At 38.1% G+C, this 19,008-nt stretch overlaps 1 protein-coding gene across 2 annotated transcripts in view; it reads left to right on the plus strand.

The window, feature by feature from the left end:
- Positions 1-18,376, plus strand: part of Itga6 (integrin subunit alpha 6) — a 75,144-nt gene extending 56,768 nt beyond the window's left edge. Inside the window, exons 17-26 of one of the 2 annotated variants that reach the window (XM_047544618.1) lie at positions 31-110; positions 263-340; positions 429-531; positions 2,265-2,438; positions 3,644-3,742; positions 3,835-3,945; positions 4,039-4,137; positions 10,389-10,514; positions 13,533-13,662; positions 16,196-16,334. In XM_047544618.1, coding sequence (XP_047400574.1) covers positions 31-110; positions 263-340; positions 429-531; positions 2,265-2,438; positions 3,644-3,742; positions 3,835-3,945; positions 4,039-4,137; positions 10,389-10,514; positions 13,533-13,640 — 978 coding nt within the window. In that variant the 3' untranslated portion in view covers positions 13,641-13,662; positions 16,196-16,334. Of the gene's footprint in view, positions 1-30; positions 111-262; positions 341-428; positions 532-2,264; positions 2,439-3,643; positions 3,743-3,834; positions 3,946-4,038; positions 4,138-10,388; positions 10,515-13,532; positions 13,663-16,195 lie in introns of both variants that reach the window. The other variant, XM_047544616.1, reaches the window with a different exon arrangement.
- The last annotated feature ends 632 nt before the right edge of the window (positions 18,377-19,008 follow it).

Genomic DNA, 19,008 nt, shown 5'->3' on the forward strand with positions numbered 1-19,008 from the left:
ACCTGCGTTAACAGCTATTTATTTTTTTAGGTAACTTTTTACTTGATTTTAAGTACAACTGAGGTCACCTTCGACACCACAGATCTGGACATTAACCTGCAGTTGGAGACGTAAGTTTACTTCAACCTTCCCATTCAGAATTATTTTATGGAAACTCTGGCAGTCAATGAATTGGCACTGATCTAAGCCATAAAAGAAGTATAATTGAAATGAGAAAACTGACTGTTAAAATAAAACCCTATTGTTTCCTTTTCATTTTCAGAACAAGCAATCAAGATAATTTGGCTTCAATTACAGCTAAAGCAAAAGTGGTTATTGAACTGCTTTTATCGGTCTCTGGGTAAGTGTTTGTGTTTAGCATAACAAATCAATGTTTAAAAGAACCATTTACAATCCTCACTAAAACTGGTGTTTTTTTAATTTAACAGAGTTGCTAAACCTTCCCAGGTGTATTTTGGAGGTACAGTTGTCGGTGAGCAAGCTATGAAATCTGAAGATGAAGTGGGAAGTTTGATAGAATATGAATTCAGGGTAAGTTGGAGCATTTGGGCCTTTTCTTGAACTAGAAGCTAACATATCCTAGATATGGTCCTGAATGTGTAATTTTAATAAGTAATATTAACAAATACTCAGTTAAAAAATGATCTTGCCAGTTTTTAAACAGCACACTGGCTTATAATAAAAATGTCATCTTCCTGATTATAAAACAGTGTCACTCAACATAGGCCTTTGGTTCAGAATCGGGTTCAGTTTAGTCTTCTTCTTACCAAAGAGTTTGGTTTTTTGTTGTTTTTTGTTTTTTGTACTGGGGTGTTGAACTCATGGCTGATGAACCACTGAACCACATTCCCAGCCCTTTTTTATATTTTTATTTAGAGACAGGGTCTCGCTAAGTTGCTTAGGACCTCATTAAGTTGCAGTTCTCCTGGCTCAGCCTCCTGAACTGACTAGAGAGTTTTAATATGTGGTATAAAGTAAAACTTTATTTCCCCCAGAGTCTATAAAAGAAAGAAAAACCTCAGCTGGACATGGTGGCACATGCCCATAATCCTAGCAGTTTGGGAGACTGAGGCAGGAGGATTACAAGTTCGAGACCAGCCTCAGCAATTTAGTGAGACTCTGTCTCAAAAAAAAAAAAAAAAAAAGTAAAGAAAAGGGTCTGTGGCTCTAGGCTGGGCATGGTGGTACATGCTTATAATCCCAGCAGCTCAGAAGGCTGAGGCAGGAGGATCTCTAGTTCCAAGCAGCCTCAGCAATGGTGAGGCACTAAGCAACTCAGTGAATCCCTGTCTCTAAACAAAATACAAAATAGGGCTGGGGATGTGGCTCAATGGTCCAGTGCTCCTGAGTTCAATATCTGATACCCAAAGAAAAAAAGAAAAGGGGATGTGACTGTAGTTAAGTGATGCTGGGTTCAATTCCTGGTAACATCCTTCCTCCACAAAAAAAAAAAAAAAAAAAAAGACAAAGAAAAATCTCAAAATAGTTTATATTTATCTTTAGAATGTGTTAAATGATTTATTTCTTCCTCCCTGTTCAGGTCATCTTTCTTATTGCTCATGGTTGAAAGAATATTCATGTTTGCTTACCTCTTAAAAGCCCAGTTTTGTGATGGCAAGCATAGATTTGGTATATGCTATTAAGGAAAGCTAATGGTTGGCTCTGAACCATTTCAAAGTAGGTGACTCTATGTCCAGTTGCATGAACATAAACAAATGGTATGAAGTCCACTCATGAGTCTAACACTGGTTTTTGTCTGCGTGCTCAACTCGCATTCCTGAAAGCATAGTGAATGTTGAGGTGAAAGTCTGGAATAGCAAAAATGAGCCCACCCTTGACTCTAGGAGGACGAAGAGAGTGAATTCTCCACTGGTTTCTCTTAGTCTTACATAAATCGTTGAGACAGGACCTGGAGGTGCTTATGATCTCTTTTCAGGTGTGGCTAGAAAAGAAGTCCACAAATGCATGCAGGACTTTACCCTGGGCTTGTTGAGGACATGGCAGACCAGCACTGCTGATGCTGTTGTAGACAGTAGTTGTTCCTGGATTAAATTAGCAATCTCTTTGACCTTTTGTCTCCCCACTATTAACAGTAATATTTAAGCACAAATCTATATTTTGCACACCCTATCAATAGTCCACTTTTGGAACCTTAATGTAGAATTATGACAAATGTTTTAGCTTTTTTCTCTTGGCAACAGGAGATGCTCTTAATTTTACATTGAAAGGATTTCATTGGGATAATATGTATTATTTTCTAACAGGTGATTAACTTAGGAAAACCTCTTAAAAACCTTGGCACAGCAACCTTGAATATTCAGTGGCCGAAAGAAATTAGCAATGGCAAATGGTTGCTTTATTTGGTGAAAGTAGAATCCAAAGGATTGGAAAAGATAGTTTGTGAGCCACAAAGTGAAATAAACCTCCTGAACCTAAAGGTATGTTGGGGGGTTTATCTAACATCTCCACGTATGTAAATAATAGAAGCTGACTTTTTAGGGGAAATCATGACTCTCCTTAGGGAACCAGCATTCTAGCATGTTGGCTGTTTCTTTGGTTGTCACAATTTCTCTTTTACAGTAAGGCACCAAGTCACGCTGAGGCATTTTTGCTGATTAGTGACCATTATGGTGTGTAAGGCACTCAGTGCTTATTAGGACAAATGAGTTTTTGTTTTTAACAACCCAAAATATGATATAAGGAGGATTGGGACATGTTCCTGAGGAGTGGGCCAGCCAATATTAATCCCACAGAGGATCATTAGGAACTCATCACCAAAGATACTGGCACCTTAGCAAATGACTTGGAAAGCTTTTCATTTTTTTTTTTTAAATCACATCCCACCCTCTTTATCCCCCTCTCTACTGCTGCACACTTATGTAACTGGCATTATTTATGTTCCAGCTTGATGAAGATTGGCATTGTCAGTGCTGCCTGTTTCTTTCATTTTAAATTCTTAGGCGACTGGGTGTAAGTGTTCTTAGTTATAGGATGATAATGCACTCCTTTACTCATCAAAACAAAATGGCCCATCATTCCTGATCTTCCTTGCAGGTTGAGTAGCCCTAATACAAAAATTTATAATCCAAAATGCTCCAAAATCTGAAACACTTCTGGTCTTAAGTATTTCAGATAAGGGAAATCCAGCCTGCATAAAGAAAATCAATTTAAAAAACTGACTCATGGCTTAGTTTTCAGGCTCTTTCCTGAATTGATCATATAATGGGTCTTTTTGCTTTTTCTGTTCTTCAGTTTCATTTAGTCATTCCAGATGTGCTGTCTACCATATCTTAGGTACTGAGCTGGGTGCCAGGGACATGGCAACAGAACTGATCCCTGATCTCTGTAGGTTCAGGGTTTGGTGCCACTTGCTCACGTTTTGGTGGGGACACAGAGGAACAAAGGAAGCATTTTTCTTTTCCCTGAGTATAAAGGTCACAGTAAGAATAAAGTACTTAAATAATCCTGTGAATCTATCAGTGAACTTGAAGTTGGGGTGGTCATAACACTAGTTTTACACTTTGGTGGGAGAAGGGTGAATATTAATTGCTGGTTATATGAATTTGGCATTATTTGGGATGTTTGTATGGTGATGAAGAAGAACTATATAAAGTAGAATTGCTTTGGATATAATTCTTTTTAGGAGTCTCACAACTCAAGAAAAAAACGGGAAATTGCTGAAAAACAGATTGATGATAGCAGAAAATTTTCTTTATTTGCTGAAAGAAAATACCAGACCCTGGTGAGTGTTTTTCCAGAGCTGTGAACAGACAGAGGTTGGGGGAAGGGCTTTCCAGGATGGTGGACTCTGACCACATCCTCCTCCCTCTCTAGAACTGCAGCGTAAATGTGAGGTGCGTGAACATCAGGTGCCCACTGCGTGGGCTGGACAGCAAAGCCTCTCTTATTTTGCGCTCAAGGTTATGGAACAGCACGTTTCTAGAGGTATAACCCTGCCATGAGGTCGTCCCTGGGAAGTCACTGCCACCACCCAGGACATCTGTCACTTTCTTAATAATATTCACTGTCCCCCATTAGGAATATGCCAAACTGAACTACTTGGACATTCTCGTGCGGGCTTCTATTGATGTGACTGATGCCGCTGAGAATATCAAGCTGCCACACGCAGGCACACAGGTGAGATGCTCATGGCTTTGCTCCTGCTCAGAGCCCACAACCCGAGGTCACGTTCTTTGGTTTCGTATCCCTTATAACCCTGTTATTCATTAAGAGAAAAGCAGGTCGTCTTAAGGTACTGCCACCCCACTGTATTTGAATAGAGTCATTGAAAAGTTTATTCACCATTCAGCAGGTCCTGTGGCAGATTTGAGAGCTTTGGCTGTTGGGTACACTTGCAACCCTATGGCAACCCAAGTCTGAAGCCATTCCTGATGCTGCAGCCCTTGTTGGAACCCATGCCTACTGTGGCCAGTTGTGGTTACTTGGAAAGACCTCTTCCTATGAATCCAGAACTGAATGTTGTAAAACAAGGCATTGGTTTTGCCCCTTGCAGCAAGTCTAGAATAAGTTCTGTCTCCCATCCATATAACAGCCTTTCCAATAATTGAAAGCAACTTTCCTGCCTCCTTGGACAGGCCTCTCTCACTCTGTTCAGAGAGATCCACCCATTTCTTCAGTCATGCAGGACATAGCCAGAAGGGTTCCTAGCCTCTCCCCTTCCTGGCCCACCCTCGTTGGCAGTGTGATCCCACATGGACAGGGCAGCTGAGCTGTGGTCTGCTCTGTTCAACTTACCCTGGGCCTTTACCTCCCAGCATCTCAACACTATGCTTCTGTCAGTCCAGCCTAAAATGTGGTTTTCAAATGTTTGCTGAGCAGTGTGTTTGAATTTCTGGCAGCTGCAGTTTTTATGTTGTGTTCCGAAATTTCCAGGTGGTTTCATCAGAATTTGTTGTCAAGTTATGTTTCCTGTAGCTTGTCTTTGAGCAGTTTGAAACAAATCTAAATGCATGCATTTAGATGTGTCCTCACATTTTATGTGATTTGCTTCTGGTCCATTGTTTAAATTTGTAATTTTGAATCTTGATCATTTGCTCTCTCAACTTTCTATCCCTGGAAACTATCTTTCAAAACCGAGCTGCATGCCTTCTATGTCTTCATTTGGACAATTAATAAAAATATTGAACAGGACAAGGAACAGAACTCTGGTGAACATCTAATGAGGGGTTCCTTATTGAGTGTCTAGAATCCACATGGACTTCAGATAAATAATTGTGTGCCTGGTGGGAATCACGAAGGGGAATGTTTTGCAAAAGACACCAGAGAAAGGAAGATTGTGAATTACCACTCTTGCATTCATCTGCTGGTTTGCTTATGGAAATGCTCTGGCTTTGGTTATTTATCTAGCTGAAAATTCAGTGAGTCTCCCCTGATCATTCTGGCTTCTGAGATAGTGAGTATCCTAATAATTTATCATTCAAACCAGAATGCATTTATCTTGGACAAATGCTAAACTGGGTAGTTCACTGGGACAAGTGGTATAAACCAGGGCTGATCCAGCTGCACTAGGATCAGTGCATATGGTTACCCTGGTTTTTAGTTACTTCTGCAGGTTGCTTCGGCCTATCTTTCTACATTTCGTCATCAATAAGGCATCTTATGGGAATTTTCAGATAAACCACATTCTCCCTAAGAATTTTTCATCTGCATCTTTGACTGAGGGCAAATGTTAGTATCCTGCAACTCTAAATCAGCAACTCCAAGAATCATAAGAGTTGTTAGAGCTGGAAAAAGGTGAATACTTAGGAGAAAAGAGACTGACATTAATATAATGTCCATAATGTACTAGACACTTTATTTGTTTAGACTTCAGAAGAATACAAAGGTAGACATTGTGCTCACTTTACAAACAAGGATGCAGACTCAAGGGATGTAACTTCAAGTTCTGGATTAAACCCATGAATGATTTCAGGGCTCCTGTCTTTGGTCTCTGTGACACTGGTCACTATTAAGCCCTCAAATCTCAAAATTCAGAAGAGAAAGTAATTCAAGGAAAGTTATTCCACTCTGAGGTCCCATGGGCAGCAAGTGGTACTGAGTCCAGGTCTCAGATCTCAAGAGTCCTTAAGGTGATGAAATTGTGGGCCTGGTGTCCAGCCCTAATGCTGAGACCTAAGTGAAAAGGAGACTGCCTTGTGCATTTTATGTTCTTAGGACTTGGAAGACTCTAATGGGAGGTGGAGTCTTGGCATGATACTACTTTGTTGAATAATTGGTAGATTTGTGAATGGATTACTAGTCTCTTTTATCTAAAGCCTATTTCTTTTGAAAATTGAGACATTTTTCTCATCTCTAGTCTTCTGATACCTCTTCTATTTTCTGTGATTTTTGAGATACAATAGCTCAGATATCATGCCTATACTTTTCTTTAGTATTTTAAGGTGGTTTCTGGGCCTGAAGATTTGAGCTTAATTCAAGTGTCAGACTGTACTTCCTTCTTTATTCCCTTACTTATTATGGGATGCGGTTTCATCTTCATCTTGGTTTCATGTATCCTTTCTAGTCTAAGATCATTTCCTTTGGAGATAGAAGCATAAGAGGTAGTGTATTTGGTCGTCTTTTTGGCATTAACATCAAAACAGTTTCTCATCGCTTTTATTTTAATGCTGCTTTAAAAAGTAACAAGAAAAAGTTTTTTCTTTATTACCCAGTTAATTTCAAGAGTTTTGTATATGTGTCAATAAAACAGTTTTATATTAATACTGTCATAACAGAATCAGAGCAGAAATTACTCAGTTGAACTAGGTAAGAGCTAGTTGAACTAGGTAAGTTCAGCACCTGTTAAGGACACATGTGCCTTCCCTGTGCTAGATGCTAGAAGCAAAGTTCAATAAGATACAGGGTCAAGAATTTCATGATCTGAACAATTGAACCAGGAGAGAATTGTTGAAGTAGGCTAAGGAAGGAGGGAGTGTTAGTTATGGGTGTGTGTATTTCCACTTCATTCCTAGGGAAGCAGGTAGAGAATATCCAGGCTTCCTGGCTTCCAAATATAACAGAATATATGATAGATAAAAATAAATACCTCCAACCAGACGTGGTGGCACATGCTTGTAATCCCAGCAGCCTGGGAGGCTGAGGCAGGAGGATTGCAAAGTTCAAAGCCAGCCCCAGCAACTTAGGGAGGACCTAAGCAACTCAGCAAAACCCCGTCTCTAAATAAAATGTAAAAAAAAAAAAATAGGGGTGGGGATGTGGCTCAGTGGTTAAGCACCCCTGGGTTCAATCCCTGGTACCAAAACAAAAAATAAGTACTCCATTCTTCATGGGAATGAGATTTCCTTTTTTGCCTCTAACTTTAGAGAAGACCTTGAGATATATACCTTTTATAAGGTTGGTTCTTATATGAGAAACATTTACTAAGAGTGGATGGTATCTTTAATAGAGAGCTTTATAAAAGATGAAAAATTACCCTTCAGGTGATTTCTTATTCTGATGTTCAGTAAGAGTGGAGAGCATTACATTATAGAGTAATTCAGCAAAAGTATTTTGGCAGTTAACAAGCTAGTGTAGTCTTTGCACTGCTCACTGATGTGGAATTTAAAGTACCAATAAAGCTTAAGCCCTTTTCCCTTATGGGCATACGATGGGTGAGGTTCATGTGTGCAGGTTGTCTTACTGGAAATGCATAAATTTTAATGAAACCAAAGGAAAAAAGTTGTTTTCGGAGTTGTAATACTCTGTGTAACTTCTAATTATCTTAAGCTGTCATTGTTCATTAGTAACAGTTATGGTGACAAAACAAGATTTCTCAGAGCTAGGAATCACAGCCCACAGTTGGTCTCCCCTTAACTGCAGCCTGCTCCCCACATCCTCCCAGTCCCAGCTGGAGTGCCTACCATGCCAAAAAAAAAAAAACAAAAAACAAAAACCAAAAAACCCTTCAGTTGACAAAGTAAATAAACAATACCATCCTGCTGACTGGGCCTCTTACCTTCCCTATCCCAAATCACACATGTCCTTTAAATGTGTAGCCAGCCCAGATCCTGACTTGAATCTCCAGTCTCTGATACCCAGGGAAATGCTTTGTTTTGTTTCTTATAATATTTAAAGCCTCCCAGTTCTAGTTTGAATGGCGGCCAGACCTGGGGCTTAGTGATTCTGCTGGATTGCAGCCCAGGCCACAAAACCAAAAATTACCTTGTTCAACCCTTATGCTATTGGACAACAACCACTGATGGACATGGTTTCTCCCATCCTGGGCCATTTTAAAGGCACTGGTACACCATGTGATTATTGTAAAGCTGATTCCCTTGTCACAGACCTGTCCCCACTCTCCACTTCCAGATTTACGAGAACTTACTCTTACAAATGAGACTATCCAGTGCCCACCTTGCCCCAAGGACACACTGCACCTTCCCTGTGTTAGGTACTAGGGGAGCAAGGTTAAATGAGGTCCAGCCTAGGCTGGTGGAAGTCATCGTCTTGTGGTCAGCTTGCAGCCCTACCAGTATTTCTTCACTAGTCTCGCTATTTCTTCTTTCTTCTCTCTATGGATGCCCCTGACCTGGACCTGGCAATCTCAAAAAAGGGTTGTTTGGCTTAAACTGAGACATTTGTGAGATGAGAGGAGGGGAAGTGAGCCATAATGTGACCCTGGAGCTGGGAGATTAGGGGAAACCTCATTTAGCACACCAGGAACATGGCAGCTCATGAAGGTGTTAGGCCAGCCTGTTTAGACAGTGTGGTTGGCTGCATACTCTACATGTAATCTCCTGCCTATTAAGTGCTTGTAAGCAGTTCTGCTGCTTTTAAGTACTTTCTGTAAGTCAAATGGGTTGATGAGCTGTATTCTAGTGGAAGGGAGAAGTACTTTAATGAAGAGGTTTTTAAAAATGAGTTATAGTACATTATAGAAGTATTGTAGCCCAGTGTAGACAGACACGCTTTCAGGCAGCATTCAGGGTTCAAGCCTAATACAGAATGCTTGACTTAAAAACGTGTCCTTCAAGTTAAGTACTCCCTAGAGTTTTGTTTACCCTTTGCTTTATAGTTTGGAAATATCAGAAACTTTTAAACCAGAAGCTCTTTAATCATTGTAGCAATTAGAGAGTCTTTTGTGGGCTTTGAAAAATCATGCTTGGCATCACAAAAGTCCATTTGAATTTTAATGGACTTCCTTTAGACATAGTGGACGAATGTGAATGAGTAGTTGCAAATTGCCAAAAGCAGCTCTTTAGGTTTCTGGGTAAATGCTATATTTATTTTATTAGTATTTGTCAACTCTCAAATGTTTAGAGTTTAAGCCAGGTGCAATGACAGTCCTCAGTAGACTAAAACAGAAGAAATGTAAACTCAAGTCCAGCCTCAGAAACTTAATGAGACCCTGTCTCAAAATAAAATATAAAAAGGGCTGAGGATATAGCTCAAGTGGTAGAGCTCCCCTATGTCAATCCACAGTACTGCCAAAAAAACAGTTGAACTTAAACTTTTCATCAGCTATAACTTAAGCTCTAAACTGCCTCAAAATGAATCCAGAGTCTAGCTTGTTCACACACAGATTTGTAGGATTTTGTAGCCATTTCAGGAAATTGTATTGTTTAGGAGAGCCCTCATTTCAATATCCTAAGAAAAAGATAAAATGCCACCTATTATTCATGCAGCTCCATCTCTTTTTATATTTTACATCTTTAAAATCTGAGGCTTGTATGCTAGTTGTGCACAAGCTGACCCTTTTCTTTTCCTTGCCAAAAGGTAATTAAAAAAAAGTGAGAAACTGCCCACCTGTAATCCCAGCAATTTGGGAGCCTGAGACAAATTTAAAGCCAACCTCAGCAATCTAGCTCGACCTTGTTTCAAAATAAAAAATTTAAAAAGGATTGGGAATGTGGCTCAGTAGCTAAGCATCCCTGGGTTCAATCTTGGGTACTAAAAATAACAACAACAAAAGTGATCTTCCTCAAAAAGGTACCAAGTTAAGAGCTGGAGATGCAGCTCAGTGGCAGAGCACTTGCCTAGCAAGTGCAAGGTTCAGTTCCTAGCCAGACAAAAGACCAGGTTATATACTTGAAAGAAGATTAACTGTTTATTGATAATTGTTAAAATAGGGCAATGAATACATGATGGTTCATTATTGTTTTCTCTACCTTTGTTTAATAAAAGTTTTTAAAAGATAAGTTAGCAAAGAAATAATCACTTTGTTAGAGCATAACCTAGCCTTTTCTAGGCGCTAGGGAAAGATCTTCAGGGAATGTCTCTTGGAGCACTGTGATTCCACTATATTAAGGAGGAAGGAGCTTCTACCAGAAAGGCAACTTCTCTCTCCATAGACTGTGTTGTCCTCAATGTGTTCAGAATTAGAACTGTAGACCCCTGGCATTAACCCACATGTCAGTTTACAGCAATTTGCTTTCTTTTATACCCTATAGGTTCGTGTAACTGTGTTTCCCTCAAAAACTGCAGCTCAGTACTCGGGAGTACCTTGGTGGATTATTCTTGTGGCTATTCTTGCTGGGATTTTGATGCTTGCTCTATTAGTGTTTTTACTATGGAAGGTAAGTCGTATCCAGCATTTGAGTTTCCTGATACAAACCTTCAAGTTTTAAAATAGGTGAATTAACATCAATAGTAATTTTTTCTCTTTGCTTCATTTTTCCAACATTTTATAATGAAATTTTTCCAATATATAATAAATTTGAGAGGATTTTAGTGATTACCACACAAGTTTCTTAAATAATAAATTTTGCTGTCTCTTGAATATAATTCAGCATGTTTGGCCAATAACAAATATAAAATTTACTACTTTAGCATTTTCTTCACTTAAGATCAAAGTCTGTATCTGAGCTAAATTGTTGGATAGAAGATTAATATGAATCTGTATTCCTGCTAGTTTCAACTTTTATTAAAAAAAAAATGTTCACAGCAGCCATTGGGATTGGTTACACTTGCAGCTAGACTACGAATAGAAAATACTAAACAGATGAATACCACCATCTCAAAGGTGTCATCGTAGCCTACACCAAACATGAGTGAGGTCTGGGCTCAATGTGATGCTCAGTAGGATTTGGCCTCTTGACTACACATATGATACCTTTCCTTTTTCTCCCCACCTATAAACAATCTATATCATGAAAAGAGTGTATGAGATGGATACAAACCAACCTATAGATTTTGTATTATTCTCAGTGAATATCAGAGATCTCCAGTACCTTATCTGTGATTCCAGATTCCAAAAGGTCTTTAATGACTGATTTACCAGCAAAACATGACATTTTTATTACAGCGGCATTATGTATATAGCATAGTACGTTTCTAAAATGCCCCAAATTCTGGATACCTAAACACATCTGTTCTAGAGGGTTTGGGCTGAATCAGTCACCTCCTAGGATCAAATGGTTCTTTTTTCTTTCCTTAGATCCAAGAGTATAAATGGACAAGGCTTTAAGGATATGCTTACTTTCAAATATCAGGCATCTCTTTTTTACTTTATTCTTCCAAGTAACTTCCTTTTGTCAGTCTGAGATAATTTTCTGAGATGCTCTTAACATGTGATTGATGCCAAGATATCAGCTCATACCAAGACTCCTATTGATGGGGTGTTAGCCAGTTTTATCCCTGATGTTTACCTCAGGCATTATGTTTCTCTGGCAAGCACAAGTAACCCATGTAGGAGTTGCCATGACAGTTATCTCAAAATGAAATTTTGGGTTTGGGGTGGGCTCGTGTTCTCTTGAAAAGGTCACAAAGACAATCTTTTCAGAGCAGATCTTAGTGGCAGTCTTTAATCCTCACTGAGACAAAGCAATGGGTTGAGGGTTAAGAAACCACACTCTGTATAATCTTGGGCAACTCATTTCACCTCCATGGGACTCTGGTTTGCTTCTGCTATTTAAGCAGATTGGACTAGATGATCTCATTGGTTGTTTTTTTTTTTTTTTTTTTTTTTTTTAGCGAGACCCTTAAGAGGACTCTAAAGTAATCAGATAATTTCTCCAAACCCCACGTGAAAGTCATTCTTATTACTCTATATTCTTAAACAATTATTTATTTTTAAAGTCATAGAATGTTAGGGTCAGAAAGAATTCTAGTTCAGTGGCCTTTAATTCTGAGTTTTGTACATCTGCATGGGTGACAAAACTAAGCAGATGAAGATCTCCACTTCAACCAGAGTAGTTCTGGTTTTATCTGCTTTAAATATTGACTTTTGCATAGGATTTTGTTAGGAAATAAAAATCTTCAGCTGATCCATTCACCTTCACTTTTTAGGTAGGAGATATTAAGATTGTAGCTGGCTATGGTGGCATATACCTGTAATCCCAGAGACTCAGGAGGCCATGGCAGGAGGATCCCAAATCCAAGGCCAACTCAGCAGCTTAGTGAGACACCGTCTCGAAAATAAAAAATAAAATAAAAAGAACTGGGGATGTAACTCAGTGGTAAAGTGTCCCTGGGTTCAATCCCCAGTACCAAAAAAAAATGTTGACATGTTGGAGGTAGGACACAAGAATCTTGGTTCCTGGTTTACTCTTCTTCCTACTCTATTTACTAGTACTTATTAAAAGTTGACTGGGCGTGTTCACTATCTATTACATTGGAAGTCATAGATGAATCTCAAGTAATTTAGTTCAGTGCTGCCTAACACAACTTTCTGAATGATGGAAATGTTCTGGAATGGCACAGTCCAGTGTGCTAGCCAGGAGTCACCTGTGGCTGTTGAGTACTTGGAATATGGCTAGTGTAACAGAAGTCCCGAATTTTAAGCTTAAATTTGAATAGTCACATGTAGCTAGTAGCAATCATATCATGAAGAGTGGATCTAGATTTTTACTTTCATTAGTTGGCAGAATTTTCCAGGAAAGATTTGCTCAGCCAAGTTATATTTCAAAGGGCAGTTCCATGACCTTATGGACTAGATAAAAGTAAACAGAAAAAAGTTCTCCATTCTTGAATGAAGGAAATTATAGTAGAAAGTAGAATTAGACTTTTATACTTAGAGTGCCCTAACCTGAGGAACACCGATTCCTGTCATTTAAGGGTTATGTGGTAGTTCAGAATTTGGGAAAATGATAGCAATCATTCTTTCATGACAGTTTATTCGAATTTATATTTTGATTCACCCCACAGATCCAAAGGTCTCATAAAATTTACTGCTAAAGGCAGAGAGTACAGTGTATCTATATTTTATTTGGATTTGTGCTAAATTTTACTTAGGGAATTTATTTTCTAATCTTTGTCTCAATAGACTGTAAAAGTCAATCTTTTGCCCTTCTGGAGTCTATTCTCCTGTGAGAAGAAATCAGCCAAAACTACAATTGTGCATAGATTTTTTTTTCCTTTTTAGAATGACATTTGTCCTCAGGATTTTATCTACAAATAGAAAAAAAGAGTGGATTTGTGTCATCCATGTAACCATTTGACCAGAGACCCACAGTAATAGCACATGTTGAATGCTGTCCCAGGGTAATATGTGCAGTGGCAGCTCACTTCGAAACAGGTTAAAATCTAAGATGTTCTTTTGTTTAGCTCTTATCCACAAAGCTGTAAAATTGACTAAATACCTTGCTTCCTTATAGTGTGGTTTCTTCAAGAGAAATAAGAAAGATCATTATGATGCCACATATCACAAGGCTGAGATCCATGCTCAGCCGTCTGATAAAGAGAGGCTTACTTCTGATGCGTAGTATTGATCTACTTCTGTAATTGGTAATTGATCAATGTTTTTTAATTGCTAGCTGTGGGACCTGCTTATGGTTGTGGTGGCTAACTTAAAGAGCGACAGCTTGCTGTGTGTGTCCCATTAACAGATGTTTCCAAATGTCCACACTGGCTTGCCTTGCTTGGATTTATTTTATTTGTGTCACTTGAAAGTACACAGATTTTTGGGTTTTTTTTTTTTTTTTTTTTAAATGCACAAGAATCTTTTGTTGCAGGTGAGTTATTTTGAGTTCTTGTTAAACATCACCCACAGCAATGAAGAAAATTACAATCTTTGCACACTCAAAAGGAGGTTTAGACCTCCATAGTAGCCCAGTTTGCCCGTGTTGTTAATCTGGTATGTAGCATCCCACTTGGAATTTCAAAGGTGCATAAGAAATCGTCCAGATTTCTTGTCCATTTTGGAATTTCCCAGGGATAGAAGCTTGTGTTGACTGCCTAATAAACCTGTTGCATGTTGGAAACATTGTGTTTCTCTTGACAAAGAGGCTTCCTCACTGTCATCTTTTTGTTCTCCTTGCTATAAAGTGATGGGCAGGCTTGGAATGCTTTTTATGGTTGCTTGGAAATCATTTTATGCTACCTAAGCTTGCAACTTCCTTTCCCTGCGTATCTCCTTCAGGCCAAAGACCATTACAACAAAGAGCAATTATCAGCCTTAGGGGCTTTATGACCAACTTCAGAAAATGGTCCTCTGCCAAAGTAACTTTCTATATACAAAATTCTAGTACAAAAAAAGTTCTGGGTAGTTTTTACTTCAATATGTTGTAATGGAGTTTGACCATATTTCATGCTTATAGAGATTTTATTCTGCCTTGGGTCTCAGTTGATTTTAATTCATGTTTTGCTTTTCTGATTTGTAAAGCCGTAGAAAGAGGAATTGTGGGCAATTCCTTTTTCCATTTCTGTTGGCACAAAAATAAAGGATGATTCCTATAATCCCTTCTCATGACACTGTCACAGTGAATCCCCAGAGTTGCTCTTTTGATTTTACATTTCACCCTTAATTTCCTTTTTTAAAATGGAGCAGGCAGCAATCATATTTTGTGATAGCTAAGTACACTGACTTTTTTGCACAGAATACTAAACGAGTCCATGTAGGAATGATCTAGAATAAAACCTTTTGGTCCATAGGCACATGATTTTTGTCTCGTCCCATGACATTTTTATAGCATGACATCCTTCAACATAAATGTTCTGTTCCTGTTGCTGTCGTGTAATAAACACATTAATCAACCATTCTAAGTATCTTCCTCATCCTTCTAAGCTGCATTTTTAACTTGAAAACATACCTTGAAAAAATCATTTTATGCATTAAAAAGTTCAATCTGATTCAGAATTTCAGGTATATTCTCCACATGTACTTTGGATCAGATTGAATTTTTAAGAGTAAAAAAAAATCTATTCATTATCAATTTAAATGTAAATGCTGTCTTTTTGCAAAAGAAGAAGAAAAGTTAGGGAACGCTCCAAAATTCAGTGTAGGGATACTTTTCTTGAACCCTGTGTGGTACACGATTGATTTTATTGCAGGACACTATTGCATCATGATTTACTGCAGGAACAGCTTAATTAGAAACAACAGCAAATCCAGGCGATGTAAAATACCTTTCAGATAATAAGAAATGTGTTGTGTACTAAAGCCTCAGTGGACAGCAGAACTCTTAAATTGATGTACTGAAACACAATATATTCAAATAGTATTTGTAAAGTGTGACCTGATTTCCATCTTACTAGTGGGAGAAGGGCATGAAATAATTTTTGCTGTTTGTCTATTAAAAATCATTCTTAAAACCATTTAGAAATCTGAAAATTGGATATTTTACATGTGATTTCTTTTAATGGAAGTACTGCTTTACAAACTCTTGTTAGTCAAGAGATACCTTACAGCTTGGCGTGCTAGTGCACACCTGTAATCCTAGCAACTCAGGAGCCTGAGGCAGGAGGATCATATGTTCAAGGCCAGTCCAGGCAATTTAGGGAGACTCTACATTAAAAAACATTTTTTTTAAAGAAGGCTGGGTATCGATACAGCTCAGAGGTAAAGCACCCTTGGGTTCAATTCCTAGTACTAGAAGAGAGGGGAAAAACAACCTATATTGTTGTACAATGTAAAGATCAGATAAAAATGGACTTTTCTTGGGGCTGGAATTGTGGCTCAATGGTAGAGCACTTGCCTAGCATATGTGAAGCACTGGGTTCAATTCTCAGCACCACATATAAATAAAAAAATTAAAAGTCCATCAACAATTAAAAAATTTTTTAAAAAATATTCCCTTTAAGAAATTTAAATTTTAAAAAAATGTATCTTTCTTCCAGTTTTAGAGCTGTTCTCTTATTTCCACTGGCTATTATTTCTTTTCAACCTGCCAGTGCTTTCTTGAAAGAATACAGTGTCTTTTTTCCTTTAGCCCAAAGGTAGATACAGCTGAACAGAAAGCTTAGCCCATTCCCATTTGGTGTAGTTAGTTTTCTTGAGACTGATTAATTTGTGTCTGTTTTTCTCTCCCCGCTTCTCCAGTGTGGATTCTTTAAGCGCTCTAGGTACGATGATAGCGTTCCCCGATACCATGCTGTAAGGATCCGTAAAGAAGAGCGAGAGATCAAAGATGAAAAATACAATGATAATCTTGAAAAAAAACAGTGGGTCACAAAGTGGAATGAAAATGAAAGTTATTCCTAGGGGGCCAGAAAAGCTTCACAGTACCCAAAATGCTTTTTTTTTTTTTTTTTTTTTTCCTTTCTCCAACTCAAATACAAATGGATTTAAGAGCCTGTTCAATACCTGAGGATTAATTTCAGGCTGACTTACACACAGTACGAACCTACAGTTTTAACTGTGGATATTGTTACACAGCCTAAGGCTTCTGTTTTGCACAGCCAAATTTAAGACTGTTGGAATGGATCTTTCTTTAACTGCCTTAATTTAACTTTCTGGGTTGCCTTTGTTTTTGGTGTGACTGACTGACACGCACTGGGGAAGGGCTTGCCCAGGTGCATTCGGGCAACATCCTCCTGGTAATGTAGCACCCACGATCACCTGCGCTAACAGAATGGCCGTCCTAGCCTGCTGCTGTAAGCATCCTTCCTGTAGGATCGGAGAACCTGCAAGTTAAGTGTCCTGCAGCACAAGACTCTGCCAAGAGGGCAGCTGTGTCTCAGTTTAAAGTGCTGTCTAAAATTAAATGTGCAATAGAAGGTGATGTTGCCATCCTGCCCTCTCTCCCTTCCCTAGATAGGACTCCTTGCTCACACCAAATGCACACAGGTTTCCTTCTCACCTTTCACTAAAAACACACAGGTGCAACAGACTTGAATGCTAGTTATACTTGTTTGTGTGTGATATTTATTTTTTCTTCAAACCATTTTGTTATTGACTAACAGGCCAAAGATCCTTCCGGTTGATTTAAACAATCAGAATTAGAACATGGGAGATCATTGGTTGGACCCAAGTTATTTCCTGCAAAAAGAAAATAATCCTTTATAAATATACCAGAAAGTTGTTGTAATAACTTATCTGTAAATTATGACATCTCCTCATGACAACCTCTCCCCCCCAGCTCAAAAGGTTTAAGGAAAAACAATCAACTGTAAGATGTTTAATTCTTACCTGACATCTGATATTATTATGTTTAGTTTAGAGCCCTGTGTGTTATTTCTGAATTTAGTGCTATAACTTTCAGGAACTTGTGGAGAAAATGAGTTTGTTCACTGAACACTAGGGCTTGTTTACTCACTGCTGCAAATACTGTATATTCAGGACTTGAACGAGTTGGTGAGTGCCTATGGTGGATCCAAACCGATCCAGTGTAAGACTACTGAATGAGTATCTGCTACCCAAATGGTGAACCAGTCAGGTGGAACATCATGGCTCTTAACTTTTTAAATGTTATTGGAAACATTTAATTAGTGAGTCAGTTCTATATTTTGTTTCCTTCCCTATCTAAATTTCCAAGATGACTTTGGGACTACTTTAACAAGATCTAAAATTGCTTTTTAATTGTAAAAACTGGTGGGGGTGGGAGGGGAAAGACAGTTATCACTCTGTACATTCAATAGAGATTGAATATATATGAAAGCTGAATTTTAAAAAAAATTGTGCTTTAAAATGTTAAGTTATATGGGGAGCAAGAGCAAACAGGTGCTAATTCATTTGGCAATAGCATAAGCAGTGTTGGGATATTCTAAAAGAACAAAATATAGCTATATATGCCATTGTTGCTTTGGAGTTTTAATTTTTTTTTTCCACAGATCTTACACCCTGAAGATACTAAGGACTTTTTTCTGGTTGTACTTGGAATTTTCATTCATAAAAATTTTATAAATGATGTTTTATTTACAAAACTTTCTCTAAAACAGATCATAACAGTGTTTAAAGTCTATTTCTTGTTTGGATAACATGGAGCCTAACACGCTGGCTTTATAGGATATTAATCCAATATTTTGACAGTGTTTATAAACCTTTGTTATAAAAATGAATGTCCTGAACAGAGGGGGTGGGAGGGTAGTTCAAAACAAACAAGAATGTTTATGGTATTTAAATTTATAGTTGTTAAAAATGTCATCTCAAGTCAAGTCACTGGTCTGTTTGCATTTGATACCTTTTTATACTAACTAGCATTGTAAAAATTATTTCACGATTAGAAAATACCTGTGGATATTTGTATAAAAGTGTGAAATAAATTTTTTATGAAAATGTTCATTCCTTAGTGACACGACATTGTATGTGAACAGACTCTAAAATTGTAAATGACAACCTGAATTGCCTTTCTTATTTCATCAAGCCCACCTAAAGTTTTTGATATTTACTCATGGCGCATATAATCCCAGATCAGCCAAAGATACTAGTACCCAAAGGAGTGCAATGTCAATTTGATTGAGGGTTTTTTTTTTTTTAAATCCTCTTGAATCTGCTGTTTTTGATGTTTTTTTTTTTTTTTTTTTTTTTTTTTTGCGGTACTGGGGATCGAACTCAGGGCCTGGTGCTTGCAAGGCAAGCACTCTACCAGCTGAGCTATCTCCCCAGCCCCATGTTTTTGATGTTTTAAATTTCCTTTTTTATAAGTAACAAAATGGCTTTGTAGGTGGTTCAGTATACCTATAAATGGGAATTGTTGGCATTGATTGATCTGCTTCAAAGGCTTATGTCTATGAAGGATAAGGTATTACTCAGCAATGAGACCATGGCATCAAAAATAAAAGTTCTTATGGCTTGAGTTACTTCCTTTCTAGAATGCATGTGGAATGTGAAAACAGTTCAATTGTGGCATGTCATTAGATTAATTACTGGGACTAGTTTGGCAAAATCAGTCAGAAAACATGTTCTTCACCAGA

The sequence above is a fragment of the Sciurus carolinensis genome, chromosome 3, assembly GCF_902686445.1.
Source record: "Sciurus carolinensis chromosome 3, mSciCar1.2, whole genome shotgun sequence".
In the NCBI taxonomy this organism is placed as follows: domain Eukaryota; kingdom Metazoa; phylum Chordata; class Mammalia; order Rodentia; family Sciuridae; genus Sciurus; species Sciurus carolinensis.